Source organism: Macrotis lagotis, chromosome 1 (genome assembly GCF_037893015.1).
Source record: "Macrotis lagotis isolate mMagLag1 chromosome 1, bilby.v1.9.chrom.fasta, whole genome shotgun sequence".
Lineage (NCBI taxonomy): Eukaryota > Metazoa > Chordata > Mammalia > Peramelemorphia > Peramelidae > Macrotis > Macrotis lagotis.
The window spans coordinates 776,494,335-776,509,351 of NC_133658.1; the positions used below are offsets into that span (position 1 = coordinate 776,494,335).

A 15,017-nucleotide genomic window follows, 5' to 3' on the forward strand; every position below is an offset into this window, starting at 1 on the left:
CACCAAAAAAAAAAAAATCAGTAAAATAATGTTGAGAGTTTAGCTGGGTTGTTACCTGTACTCTGTCATCTTGTCTCCTTCCTAGAATGCTACTTTTAGAGTCTGGAAAACCTGGATTTAAGTCCTATCTCTGATATATATTAGCTGTGTCCAAACCCATGCTGATGGAGCCAGTCAATTAGCAACTAAATTCTCTAGGCACCTCCTCCTCTCCAGTGGTTTCCCATTTGCTTTTGGAAAAAAATTTCCACTTTAGGAGTTCTCCAGGGCCTGATATAAATAAAAATACAAATAAAAATCACAAGTCAGTAGTATGAATCATATATATGTATGTATATATATATATTTATATGTGTGTGTGTGTGTGTGTGTGTGTGTATACACACACATATCATGGTACACATTTTTGAGGGCTTAGAAGAACTGTTGCAAAATGAAATCAAATGGAAAAATAGAATAAAATTCTTTTAAAAAGTACTTAATAAATGATTTGTATTTTTATTGTGAATTTTATTTCCTAATTTTCTAATGAGATTTGGCTGAATGGTTTGGCCATGGAAATGAAGGATACTTTGAAACAGTTATTGATTGAATGTGTTACTACTGGAAGAAGTTCTCAAGGTGCCATTGACCCATCACTCTTTCCTTCCCAGGTAAGATTGATTCTGGAGTAGTATAAGGATCTATTGTGATATTTTGGATTGGAAGTAGGGGACTAAAGTTATAGTCCTGCTTACTAATGCTGCATATCCTTAATCTTACTAGATCTTAATGCCTTTTACTCTAAAAGAGTAGAACTAGATAATCTATAAGATTCCTTCCTGTTTTGAAATTCTATAATATTAAGTTATGAGTATATTAGTTTTACCATCTGTAAAAATTAAAGATTAAAATAAATGGTCTCTAATTTATGCTCCAAATTTTAAGTTTCATGGTTATCAGTTATAATATCTAGTCCAGTTATGTACTTCATATCTATAATATCTAGTCCAGGTGTGCTTGAAATAGCTTTGCCTCAACCAATGTAATTTTGTAGTGATGTTACTAATTCACTATAAACAGACTCCCCCTCATGTTGGAAAACCTCATTGCAACTTTCATTGACCAGTTTCCTGAGACTGGTTGTGTTGAATTTAAATATTCAATAATACTTCAGTTACTATTCATTATCAGACTCAAAGCTTAAAAAAAATTCAAAAAGTTATCAGAAGAATCCAATTTCTTTGGTTTTCCTGGACAAGTTCTTAACTTATTAGTCCGTTTTTCTCATCTGTCAATTGGGGAATAATAATTCCTTATTTCACAGGTTTGTTGTGTAGAGCAAATGGAATAATTTTTCTCAAGTGCTATCAAAATATTAGCTATTTAATGAATTTACCAGTGGATCATTCTGAAGTTATTCTCCATCATGGAACTTGCAGTTTGGTTTTTCTGCCTGTTTCTTTTGAAAATTGCTTGCAGACCCTAAAAGATTTTACAGATTGCAGCTCTTCAGAGACCTAAAGGCGCTACATTAGAGTTGTGAAAAATAATTATTTTTAGTCTGCTACTAATAAAGTAATTTCACTAATAAAGGCAGCATTTTGTCATAGCCAGACATGAACAGCATTCAAGGTAAAATGACTTAGTTGCTTCCCAGATATGAAGAAAGAAAAGGAGAAAAATTTTAAAAGCAGAATTCATAGGTTTTTGGTTCTCTATCTCTGAAGTTAGATCAAATCCTGGAAGACTGAAATCACTGTCCCTTTGATTGCTCTAATTCAATCTTTTAAAATGTTGCTTTAGGGAGCAATGTTGTTCTTGAGGCCCTTCTGCTAGTTGCATTTCTAGTCCCATTACTAGGCAATAGAATTTTTCATTCTGACAGAAATATGCTACTAACAGGTTCTGGTAAAAGAGGATATATTAGGCAGTGTTATAAATGTTGGCCATATGAGTGAAGAAAATGAAAACTCAAAACAGTAAGCATATATAGAGCACCAGGGGTTGGAAGTCTTCACCAAAACCTTATAAGAGAACTAAATTCCTAGAAACATCTAGAAATATTCTGCTTAAACATTTTTCTCCTTTTATTCTTTTTTCTTCCTATTGCAGAAGCAGCTGGAAGAACCTAGGTCCACGGTCTTGCCTCTGAAATAATTTGACTGGGTGATCCTGGTCAAATTACTTAAATTTTAATTCCCCCAAGAAATTCCCTATAAATTATAGATTATCTACATTGGTTGAGTTTCTTAACTGGAAGTTTCTTTTAACAATAAAATCATAGACCTGGTCTAAAAATTCATACCAAAATATCACAAATACTAGCTAGTCTTGCCATTCCTGCTATGCCCTGAACTTAAACTGTTTTCTTACCTTTTACACCTTTGTTCATTGTTTTCTCTGAGTAATTTCCTTTCCCTCATCACCTATAATTAAAATTCATAATATATTATTTTTTGTGAAGTAAACATTTTTTGGAACTAGATTTGAGATACTAATCAATGAAAATCTTTTATCTAGTAACTAACATGAAAGTAGCAACTAATTTAACTAAAAATATTATCTGCTTTGTTTATGATTTTGTGCTAGGATAGAATAGTATGATTCTACTTCGAATTAACTCTAATAGCTAGAAGTTTATTCTTTTTTTCTGCTGCTTTTTTTGTTGATAGGTATAGGTTTGAATGGAAGCATTAGTTTTATCTTAGCCTAATACCATGCTCATAGATAATTGTACTTTCACTTTCATCAATTTTTAGAGAAACTAAAATAATGGAATGAGAAAGAACATTTTTGAAACAATTATTTAAATCTTACTTAATTAGGAGTGTTCTCTTCCATCATAATGATTTAATAAAACTTTACCTAAGTATAAGGGAATATCATTATTCACTATCTAAAGGTTCTATGTGGATTAACCACTTACACTTCAGTTTTTCACTACATAGTAGTTTGCTAAAAATGTTAATTGAATTAAATTGAATTGGATTATATAAGCTGATTAGTGATTGCATTTTTGAGCACATCCACAAATAAGTAACTTGATTGTCTTAGTAACTTATACTAATTGTCCGTGTAGTTATCATAACTTAAATGTTTTACATTAATCTGATGGATACATGTAAATACGTTATGTGAATTAGATATATTTTAAGAAAATCTCCCCCCCAACTATTATTCTTTTAATAAATATGATATTTTAATTTTGTTTCAGTAGCTAGTGGGTAGAGTTCTTCAACTTGGTATTAGGAAGAACTGAGTGCAAATCCTTCCTCAGACTCTTACTAACAGTGCCTCAGTTTTCTCCTGTAATAAAAATGAGGATAATAATATCACCTACCTACCAGGGTTGTTGTAAAGATAAAATAAGAAAATATATATGAAATGCTTTTCAAATCTTAAAAATGCTAGCATCTGGGTTTCCTATTCTTAGTTTTTAATAACATCTGTGATTGAATTAGCAGACCAGATTTTGACTCATATTTATTATTTTTTTGGTCTTTATTCAATAGATCCTGTGCTTGGCAGAACAGATTCAGTTCACTGAAGATGTAGAACATGCCATACAAGATCATAGTCTTCATCAGATCGAATTAGAACTTATGGCTAAGCTACAGCATTATACCAACATTGATACTAGCTCTGAAGATCCTTCGAATACAGGTATTTGTTATGTTTCCAACGAAATACATAAATTTGTTAAAAGCCCTTTAAAACATAGGCACTTTAATTGTCCTCCTCCTCTCTCTCTCTTTGGATGATCTGAATTGAGAATTTTTTTTACATTTTTAAATATTATAAATCATTCACAAATGTAAAAATAATTTTTAGCTTATGGGTTCTACAAAAATAGATTGGGGGTGGAAAGAGGTGGATTTTATCAATGGTTTATAGTTGATTGATCTCTGACCTCATCCCTTGCTTGCACACATTATACATCTCTATGTTGATCATTTGCTACTTTTACTCCTTGGAGATTGTGGTGTTTTAATATTCATAATTGCACAACATTTCCAGGAGGACATTTGTACTGAATAGGTTAGTTTTTATGCCTTAATATTAGCTTGGAATCAGTAAAAAGAACGCTTACTTCTTCAAATGTAATCTAGTTTATGTTCTTCAATTCTGGGCTCAACTCAGGATGCATCTATATGGTTCATGTCAAATATATGTAGAAAGTTACTCGGTAACAACTGTGCAACATCATACATATACATACATTTATATATGTATATATATATATATTCATACATACATATATATGGCATTTTCATCTCTAGTTTTTTCCTATCTGGATTATTGATGAAGATGATGATATTTGTCCTTCCTTCTTGAAGAAGAGCATGACATCAGGGAGGTGATGCCATGACAATCCCATGAATTGGATTTGAGTGAGGGGGTTTCTGTGCTATGTATAAGTCTTACTTTCTCCTCAGGAGCCATCTGTGTCCAGTGGCCAGATAGGGATTAGAAGCATGGAGATGGCCCTAAATATGAGACAGTCAGGATGAAGTGACTTTCCCAGGGTCATGCAGCTAGTGTGTCTGAGTCCAGATTTGAACCATGTGCTTCTGACTTCAGGATTCACACATGTGTTTATATATATTTATGAAAATGTGTGTATAGATTATAATATATGTTATATAATGTGACTTCATAGAGAAAAACTACCCCAAACCTGCATGATCTCTTCTTATGTGTTCATTGAGAACACCTTTGACAAGTATGTAGAATATTTTCATAAAGATTTTATGAAGATGAAAAAGTAGTCATAGGTAGGTAGATATGGATAAGTTATCTTTTTTGTTATTACTATTGTCCATAATTTGTTCCATTCTTTTGGCATCTTTTGCTCCCTAAAAGTGCCTCCCCAATGCTTTCAAGATTGTTTTAGTTTAGATTTTCTTACAGTGGACATGCTATTGTCCCACTCTTTTTCCTTGTTTTTTCTCAGTCCCATTTGACTTCTTTGAGGGCTGAAGTATTAGAGTCTACGTATTTTGGTGCCTCTGTTGTTCTTGATGAAAATAGACCATTTTCCAAACACTAACATTTTTATGGTAATGTAGCTCAAATATTTGTGTCTCACAGGCAGCTTTTCACAGACCCATTTTTAGCTTCCATGACTTTTTTGCTTCTGTTTGTTTTGTGGCTCATAATCTTCCATGATTATTCTTCCATGTATTTTGCAAATGAATTTATATTCTAACAGAATTTCCCTTGATTGCAATCTTTTATCACAGTATCTAGCACAAAGTAAGTGCTTAAAAAGTTCTGGTTGACTGATTGACTAGCCTTCTGGCTTTTTCATAAAGACTTTGTGTGAGGCCCATGTAGAAAATGATTCTAACATCCAGGAACTCGTGGACTTGTCCTCAGGGGCAAGAGCCGGTTTTTCCCTTGCTTTTGACCTATTAGAAAATTGAATGGAACTCAAATGAAAATGGTATTTCACTATTATTAATAGTGAAAAATCAGTATTTTTTCTCTCTGGAAGTGTTAGAGATGCATCTTACTATTGTCTCTCAGAAGTTAGAATAAAATTGAACATGCAAAATGAATTTAGAACTTTGTAAAGTATGAAAGCTTCTAGTAAGCTCTGTTTTCCAATAACAGAGAGGTAGCTGAAATTTAAAAAAAATCAACGTTGTATCATTTTCAGATCTGAATTCTGTTTTCTTCCACCTCTCCTCCCCATGCAATGAGAAGTCAAGAAAAAACGAAATCTTGAAAGATAATAAAGTCTCTCTCCCCCACCCCCCAATATCTAAAAGGGGAAAATTTATATTCTGTTGGCTGTCCTCTGCAGATCTTTTTGTAGCATGTTTCATTATGAGTACTTTAGAATTATGACTGGTCATTGTGTTGGTTGACATTCCTGAGTCTTTCAAAATTGGTTATATTTACAATATTGCAGTTATTATATAAATTGCTTTAAGTATTTTATGGTTTCTTGAAAACATTCTCTTCATCATTTCTTATATCCCAGTAGCATTCCATCATATTCATATACCAAATCTTGTACACCCATTCCACAATTGATGGGCAACTCTCAGATTCCATGGTGGAAACATCATGAAAATATTTGTGGTAAATATTTATGTACATATATGTTATTTTCCTCTTTCTTTCATTTTTAAGCCTATAAGCAAAATAACTAGGTCAGGGTGTGTGTGTATAGTCTAATAGCTTTCTGGACATAGTTCCAACTACCTTTCTAGAATGGTTCAACTGTTTAAAGATCTATCAACAATACATTAATGTTTCTGTTTTCTTCAACATTTTTATTTTGTGGTCAAATTAGCCAATTTACAATCATAATTGATTTAATTTACACTTCCCTAATTATAAGTGTCTTAAAGAATTTTATCATATGGCTATTGTAACTTAGCTTTTTTCCTTCAGAAAACTGCTTACTAATATCCTTACTCCGTTAATTAGTGACTTTTATTCTTAAAATTTGATTTGGTTCTCTATGTAACTTAGAAATAAGACCTTTAATCATGTAAACTTGATCCTAAACTTTTTTTCAGTTTTCTGTTTTTCTAAATTTTAGCTGAACTGATTTTGTTTGTTCAAAACCTTTTCAATTTTATGTTATTAGTTATACATTTTATTTCCTATAAATGTCTTTATCTCTAATTTAGTCATGAATGCTTCCATCAATTGGGGAATGGCTGAACAAACTGTGTTATATGTACATTATGGAACACTATTGTTCTATTAGAAACCAGAGGGATGGGAATTCAGAGAAGCCTGGAAGGATTTGCATGAACTGATGCTGAACGAGATGAGCAGAGCCAGAACATTGCACATCCTGACAACAACATGGGGTTGATGATTTGTCTTAGTGTAATTACTCATTTCATCAGTGTAACAATCAGGGACTATTTTAGAGTACTTGCAATGGAGAATATCATCTGTATCCAAAGAAAGAATTGTGGAATTTAAATAAAGACTAAAGACTATTACCTTTAATTTTAAAAAAGGTATCTTATTATATAATTTTACTATATCTTATATTTTATTTTTTCCTTAAGGATATGATTTCTCTCGCAACACATTTAATTTTGACCAATGCATGACATGGAAACAGTGTAAAGACTAAGACTGCCTTCTGTGGGGGGGGGGGGGGGAGGGAAGCGGGATTGGGGGAAAATTTTAAAATTCAAAAAACAATAAAAAATTGATCATCATATAAAAATATTAGAGATGAAATAAATTGTAGCAATTAGGATGGATAGTGATGAAACAACAAAACTATCATTCTTTGCAAATGATGTAAGAGAAATAAAATTCATCTTGAAGAACAAAAGGTGTAGAATATCAAGGGACTCTGTAGATTAGAAAATGCACCAGATTGAATATTAATTGGGAGAGCCAGAGTGGATTAGAGAGACAAAAAAAGATCTTTGAACAGTGGGGTCAAGATGTGGCCAGAAGCTTGCCCTCCAGCATTAGTAGCTAAAGACTGAGAGTCCAGACTGGGTACCAGAGCATGAAACATACATGCAGGAAGAGACTCCGGTCATCCTGAAACTAGGACAAAGTTACAGTAATGGATACCATCCAATAGCCTTGTGTTGCTCCCAAGCCAGGTTCTGGTTTATAGGGTGGGTAATCTGTAAATCTGCAAATAGAAGTGGTAGAGTAGATTTAGATGTTGAGCAAAGCACAAGTGTGGGAGCATCAATAGTCCTGTGATCTGATCCCAGCAATACAAGAAGGTCTCAGTTTTTACCTTTGAGCCAAGTGGAAGCCTACAGTATAACAACCAGAACCGGAGTTCCAAACAAAAGGGAAACCTTCAGTTCAGTCTCTGTGTACTTGAAGAGCCATCCTGAAGTCTGCTGGAAGAATGAGTAACCATCAACAGCAGCAAAATCCACCAAAAAGAAAAGAATGATCAGATATTCACTTAAAAATAGGGATTATTTTTCTTTGTACTTATATTGCTAGAGCTAACCACAGTGCTTGGAACAATAGGAGGTTAATAAGTGCTTTTTGAATAACTAATTTGACATTGATTTAGAGTTGAAGATAATATTTAGTGTTATTTAGACCAATCTCTCTACTTGAAGAACTGATACTCAGGGAGGATGTGACTTGTATAAGATTATATCAATAGTAAAAGAATAGAACAAGCATTTGAACCCACTGTGAGATTTCATATCGTTTGAAAGATTCCCTTCCTATCATACTGAATTTGTAATGATATTTCATTTGTGACTTCCATGCCATAACTTCTCTTAATTTAGATATCTCTTTTACTTATCTTCTGACCAGCCTCATTCATCTTTCCTAGTAAGTCATTTCAGTAATGAGTCTCTACTCATCTAGAATCCTTTATTTATATGTTCCTTCTCATTTTGGACCTTTGTGATTACATAACAGTTAAATAATTTTCTGGTGTAATTGTACTTAAAAATAAAAAGCAACATAAATTTTGGTTTAAGGAAAATTGTTGAAATTTAGAATCTTTGAATTGAATTACCAGATAGATTGTATCACTTTTAAGTTTATAAAAGTTTAACAAAATTCATGAACTAACTTTTTTCCCCTTGAATATTTTATTTATGTGCAGAATCAGGAATTCTTGAACTCAAACTTAAAGCACTTATTCTGGACATTATCCATAATATTGATATAGTGAAGCAGTTAAACCAAGTTCAGATTCACTCCCTAGAAGATTGGGTTTGGAAAAAGCAAGTCAGATTCTATATGAAAAATGGACAAACATGCTATGTTCAGATGGTGGATTCTGAACTCCAGTACACCTATGAGTATCAGGTAGGAAGATTTTGAATCTTTAAAAATGTTTTTGTAGAGATGGTTGTGCCCTAGAGTAATTCAAGAGGAGGCTGGAAGACTTGGGTTGAAATTCCATCTCCGCCTTACAGTACCTGAGGATTAGTCACAGAATTTAAAATTCCTTGCCCCTCCTTGTACTTGCATGAACATGTCTGTATTTGATGACCATTTTCTCACTTGACTAACCATTAAGGACAAAGTTTTATTGTTGTAATTCAGTGTCAATTTTAAAAAACACCAATAGTTTATCTTTATTTCAAAGAATTAAAAAAAAAACTCTATACAGACAAAAGAGTTGAAAGTAACTTTAATAATACCCTCTTACACTTCATTTGCTTGTATTGGTGTGTGAGGTCTTTAAGAACAGCAGCAGGGTTCTTTTGTTTTGGATTTTCTCTCAATGTTTAGCATGCATGGTGCCTAGGATTTATTTGGTAAATCCTTCAATTCTAGCTGATTGATTTTGAAATCTTATTTTAAATGTAGTTGAAAGAAGGCTACGTGAAAGAAAGAGCATAATGTTTATTTCTTTAAACCAAACCGTGATAAGAAGAATCTTAATTTTATGGTCAAATATGTTGCTTTTAAATTGTTTAACTTACATTAGAATAAGTCAAATCAGAATTGTCCATCTTCTTTTGTACATTTAAAAAAGTGTCCTTTCTGCATTTTATATCATAAGAATACATAAATAAATAAATAAAACTGCATATGAGAGGAAAGAAGCCAGCTGGAATCTTTAAAGATTGCATTGTTGTTAATATAACTAGCCAGAGAGAGTTTATTTTGAGATGCAAATATTACTTCTCTAGTCAAGGAAAAACCTTACAAAATCTGAATAGAATTTGGATTGTGAATAGAATTTTCCTTTGACATCAGCATATATATATATATATATATATATATATATATATATATATGTTAAGATGTTAGTACAAAATGTTCAATTTTATAAATGTTCTTCCTCATCTCTAATTATGCTAACATAATTCACAATTTTATTATTTTCATATAAAGAATTATGTGGATATTTACTTTAATATGTGATTTTTATAACTTTCTAACTCTCATGTCTCTTTTGTGTCCTTGTAATGAGCTTGACTGATCTATTTAGCAAAAACTACTAATATATTCATGGGCAGCTGGGTGGCACAATGGATAGAGCACTGGCCTTGGAATATGGAGGATGGGAATTTGAATCCAACCTCTGACACTTAATAGCTGTGTAACCTTGGGAAAGGCACTTAAGCCTGATTGTCCCCATCCAGGGCCATTTCCTGTCATCCTGGTTCAAATCTGACCACCGGACCTAGATGACTCTGGTAGAGAAACTGAGGCTGGTGACTTAGCAAAGCACACCCTCACTCAAATCCAATTCATGTTCTTGTCATGGCATCACCTTCCCAATGTTATGGTCTTCTTTGAAAATGAACGACAAGCAAATTAAAATACTCATGTCACCATATTATTAATAAGATTATAATTTATAAATTCCATATTAATCAAATATAATAACTTGGAAAAATAAATCTCAAGTTTAAGTTCAATGTGTGTCTTAAAGTTCCTTCTTTTTTGTTTAAAGTCTTCATTTTTATAGTTTCTTAGAGAACCATAGTTTATAAATAATTATAGATATTTAATAGAATAGCAACATTTTTGCTTAATATCTCATATTACAGGGTAATGCACCCAAGCTTGTTTATACTCCACTGACCGATAAATGCTATCTAACTCTCACACAAGCCATGAAGATGGGATTGGGAGGAAATCCTTATGGACCAGCTGGAACTGGCAAAACTGAATCTGTAAAGGCTTTGGGTGGACTTCTTGGAAGACAAGTTTTAGTTTTCAATTGTGATGAGGTAATGTAAAATATTTAATATTAATTGTGCGGGTGTTTTAATCATATTCTTGTCTTGACTTTGTACGATTCTATTTGAAATATAATGTAAATATATTGAGATATAATGTCTTGCATTCTCTTCTGAACTCCCCCTTTTATGCCTCATTGATTCATGCAAATGACCCAGGATTCTTGAATGTTATCCCAGTAAAACCAGTACTTGAAAGACCTGTCAAGAGGAAAAACTTTGAGTATAGATCTAGTAACAAAACCTAAAAACTTATTTTCTGACAAATAGGTTAAATGAATGTAGATGGACTCATACTTAAGTTGACAGCTAGGTAATGAATTATTTGACCATAGCAACTTTTGAAGACTACTATCATAGAAGTGTTGAAAACTGCATTAGAAGAGAGATCAATTATGCCAACAAAATCACAAATCCTTAATTTATCAAAGTAAGATAATAAGTATATGAATACAACTGGTCATCTACATTGAGAACATTTTTCCCATTTGAAAAAAATCTTAAAGAAAGCTGCCTTATTCTGTTTCTTTTATATTTTTTTAACTTTATTTTTATTTAAGGCAATGGGGTTAAGAATGACTTGCCTAAGGTCATACAGCTAGGCAATTATTAAATGTCTGAAGCCAGATTTGAACTCAGCGTCCTTCTGACTCCAGGGCAGGTGCTCTATCCACTGCACCACCTAGCTGCCCCTGTTCTGTTTCTTTTAGAAAGACATAAGATTATTATTATTATTATTGTTATTATTATTATTATTGTTATTATTATTATTATTGTGAGGAGATGGAGAAATAGTAGTAGCAGTTGAAGAGGCATCCTGGAACAGTAGTCTGTTTCTTTCCCGCTCTCGAGTCCAGGAGTTGGAGATTCAGAATCCAGCCTTTTTTCCCTCTCCCCACTGGTGAGATTTTTTTGATCTTCAGCTTCACTTGTGGCTGTTTGACCCTTTTCATCAAACACCATGTCCAGCAATGTCACCAGCAAGACTGACTCCCCGTTCCATGAACTCCCATGTCTTCACTGGGAATCTCAACACTCTGGTTCTTAAGAAGACTGATGTTGAGGCCATCGTCTCGAAGTATGGCAAGATCATGGGCTACTCTGTTCATAAGGGTTTTGTCTTTGTTCAGTATATTAATGAGCAAAATGCCTGAGCTGCTGTGGCAGGAGAGGATGGCAGAATGATTGCTGACCCAAGTACTAGATATTAATTTGGCTGCAGAGGAAAAAGTGAACCGAAAAAGCAGGTGTGAAGCATTTTGCAGCGGAGATGTACAGCTCTTCCTTTGACCTGGATTATGATTTTCAACGAGATTATTATGACAGGATGTGCAGCTACCCAGCACGTGTACAACCTCTTCCTCCCATTGCTCATGCAGTAGTGCCCTCAAAACGCCAACGTGTGTCAAGAAAAATTTCCTGCAGAGGCAAAAGTGGCTTTAATTCCAAGAGAGGGCAATGGGGCTCTTCATCCAAATCTGGCAAATTGAAAGGTGATGATCTTCGGACAGTCAAGAAGGAATTAAGCCAGATAAAACAGAAAGTGGATTCTTTATTGGAGAGCCTGGAAAAAGTTGAGAAAGAACAAAGCAAACAAACAGCTGGAGTTGATCAAGGATGATGCAAAAGAAGCTGAAGAAGGAGAGGATGATATGTCATGTTGGAGTTTTAGAACTCTTGTCCCATTATTTCTTTACCTAAGCGCTTGTCTATGATCAAACTTTTTACCAGATCCTCTTCCTTAGTATCTTCTAGCACTTGTTCACTGTTGTACCCAACTTTATCCTTTCCATGTTAATTCTGCCCTGCACCTAGTCCGTTTCCCATTTCTTTCAATTCTTCAATTCAATTCCTTGTATTGTCTCCTGTAATTTTGCTCTTTTAATTTTGATACCTCTTTATGACTTAAGAATAAAAAGGATGTATGGTTTTTATCAGCTGTCTCCAGAGGAATCTCTTGTTATGCAGGGAGTGAGCACAGTTCTCTCTTCAAATTCAAACATGAGGCTAATAGTTACTTCCAAAAGTGAAAAGGCAGACTCCTTTGATTCAGCTCCCTGTATCTGAGAACTTTGAGTGTCTTCTTCTTCTTCTTTACCTAAAATTATGATATGGGGACTACAAAAATGTAATTTTTTTCGTGAATGACAGTTGTTAGTAGTAATGCATAAAGAGGTACTTCAGAAGAGGAATTAGTGTGTACTTATATATTTTTTTAAATAGACTTTGTTTTCTAAAGTTGATATTGTGTGTTATTCATGTGAAACAGCCTGATTTTTTGAAGTTTTTTCTCAAAATAAAATATGTTAAACCAGGAATTTGAAGAGAAAAATAGACATAAGATTTGTTTGATAGTAGCAAAAATATATATTTTAAATGGATAATGGACAATTTTAGCTTAACATACAACCTATGTATATATGTACGTATCTATATATGTATATATGTACATATATATGTATATGTATATATATATGAAATTTACTTTAATTCTCACAAAATACTCATGAGATGAGGAGCACAGAAAAAATATAGTGTATTTTTTAAAAAATATAAGATTGGATTTTTTGTTTTTCAGGGTATTGATGTGAAATCAATGGGCCGCATATTTGTTGGTCTGGTGAAATGTGGGGCCTGGGGTTGCTTTGATGAGTTCAACAGATTGGAGGAAGCAGTGTTGTCTGCAGTATCCATGCAGATCCAGACAATCCAGGATGCTCTGAAGAACCACAGAACTGTGTGCGACCTTCTTGGCAAAGAGGTCTAGTATTAAACTTTAATTTTATAAAAAGCAGAAAATTTGATAACTGAAATATTTTGAAAACCTTATATGACTAGCTCTTTGATGACATGCTGTTTGACTGTTTCTTCATCTCCTGCCTCTGGTCCATTAACTGAAACATAAGATTTCTTTCTCATGCATGTTTCATAGATTTCCTTTATTTTTTATTATTTTACATCTTAATTTAAATGTATAATTTCAGGTTCAAATGGATCCAAATTCTGGGATTTTCATCACAATGAATCCTGCTGGGAAAGGTTATGGAGGAAGACAAAAACTTCCAGATAATCTAAAACAACTCTTCAGACCAGTAGCTATGTCCCGGCCAGACAATGAGCTCATTGCTGAAGTGATTCTATATTCTGAAGGCTTTAAAGAGGCACGAATATTAGGCAGAAAATTAGTATCCATTTTTAATCTTTCTCGGTAAGTGTCATGTTTTATAAGTATTTTGCGTGTATTATGTGTTTTTAGCACCAAGTTAATATTCACTCCACATTTGTCCAGTCAACTTTCATGATAGCATTATGTTTAATATTTGGTATAAGTGGGAAAAGTAAAATTGAACCAAAGTTGTTTAATTCAAAATTATTCATTTGACTTGAAGGGGTGATTATGAATGAATGAAAAAGATGTATTAGGTGCTTACTGTGCAGCAAGCCCTATGCTTATGCATTGATGGTACAAATAGGAAAAGTAAGACAATTTCTGCTTTCAGAGCTTCCATGTTCAATTATTGGGGAACTACATTAGAAGGGTTTAGCTCCAGTAGCATGGGAGTGCTTTCATATCTGCAGCCTTCAGTGGCAGGGGAACTGGTGAAAATACCCATCACTTCTCTGCTTCTCTTTGCTGATATATTTCTCTCTGGACTCCATCTATGGAATCAGAGTGAACTAGTTTCAAAGTAAATTGAGAACTTAATATTCTATAGTTATTTTTCTCTTTTGATATAACTAAAATGGTACAGTGGATAGAGCACTGGGCCAGGAATCAAAGAGACCTAGGTTAAAGTCTGGTCTCAGAGACTAAGTTAAGTGACTATGTGACCCAGGGCAAATCAATTAACCTCTTACCTCAGTTTCTTTGAGGTTGACTGAATAATGGGGATAATGAGAGCACCTGCCTTATTGGCTTATTGTGAAGATCAGATGAAATAATATTTGTAAAATTCTTAGCCTGTATTGTGGAAGGCACTATATATTTATTCCTAATAGGGTTGGTATGAGGATAAGATGGGGGATATTTGTGAAAGACTTTGCAAGCCATAAACCACTACACAAATACCAGTTTTGTATGATTATTGTTATTGCTATTGCTTTTCTAGATAAGAATTATTCCCTTTTGTTTTTGTCTCATTTCATGTAATTAATAGTACTTCTTGACTTTGATTTTTGTTTATACCTCTAAGAAGTGGTGAGTATCCATCAGAAAATTAGCTATTAGGAGCATTTTTATCAAGTATTGTCTGAAGTTGTTAATTCAGTTATGGTTTACCCTATTTAATGAAAACCACTTTCAAAATTCTGTAAAGGTTAGTCTTTTTGAGTAATTTATTGTAGCTTAAAAAT

General features: G+C 33.3%; 1 protein-coding gene and 1 pseudogene across 2 annotated transcripts in view; both read left to right on the forward strand.

The window, feature by feature from the left end:
* The window catches only part of DYNC2H1 (dynein cytoplasmic 2 heavy chain 1), a 225,007-nt gene that overhangs the window by 79,247 nt on the left and 130,743 nt on the right, over positions 1–15,017 (forward strand). For both annotated transcript variants that reach the window (XM_074216567.1, XM_074216568.1), the window contains 6 exons: positions 534–653; positions 3,495–3,645; positions 8,567–8,772; positions 10,473–10,655; positions 13,243–13,425; positions 13,649–13,872. In XM_074216567.1, coding sequence (XP_074072668.1) covers positions 534–653; positions 3,495–3,645; positions 8,567–8,772; positions 10,473–10,655; positions 13,243–13,425; positions 13,649–13,872 — 1,067 coding nt within the window. The remainder of the gene's footprint in view (positions 1–533; positions 654–3,494; positions 3,646–8,566; positions 8,773–10,472; positions 10,656–13,242; positions 13,426–13,648; positions 13,873–15,017) is intronic.
* LOC141508187 (heterogeneous nuclear ribonucleoproteins C1/C2 pseudogene) lies at positions 11,623–13,062 on the forward strand (annotated as a pseudogene).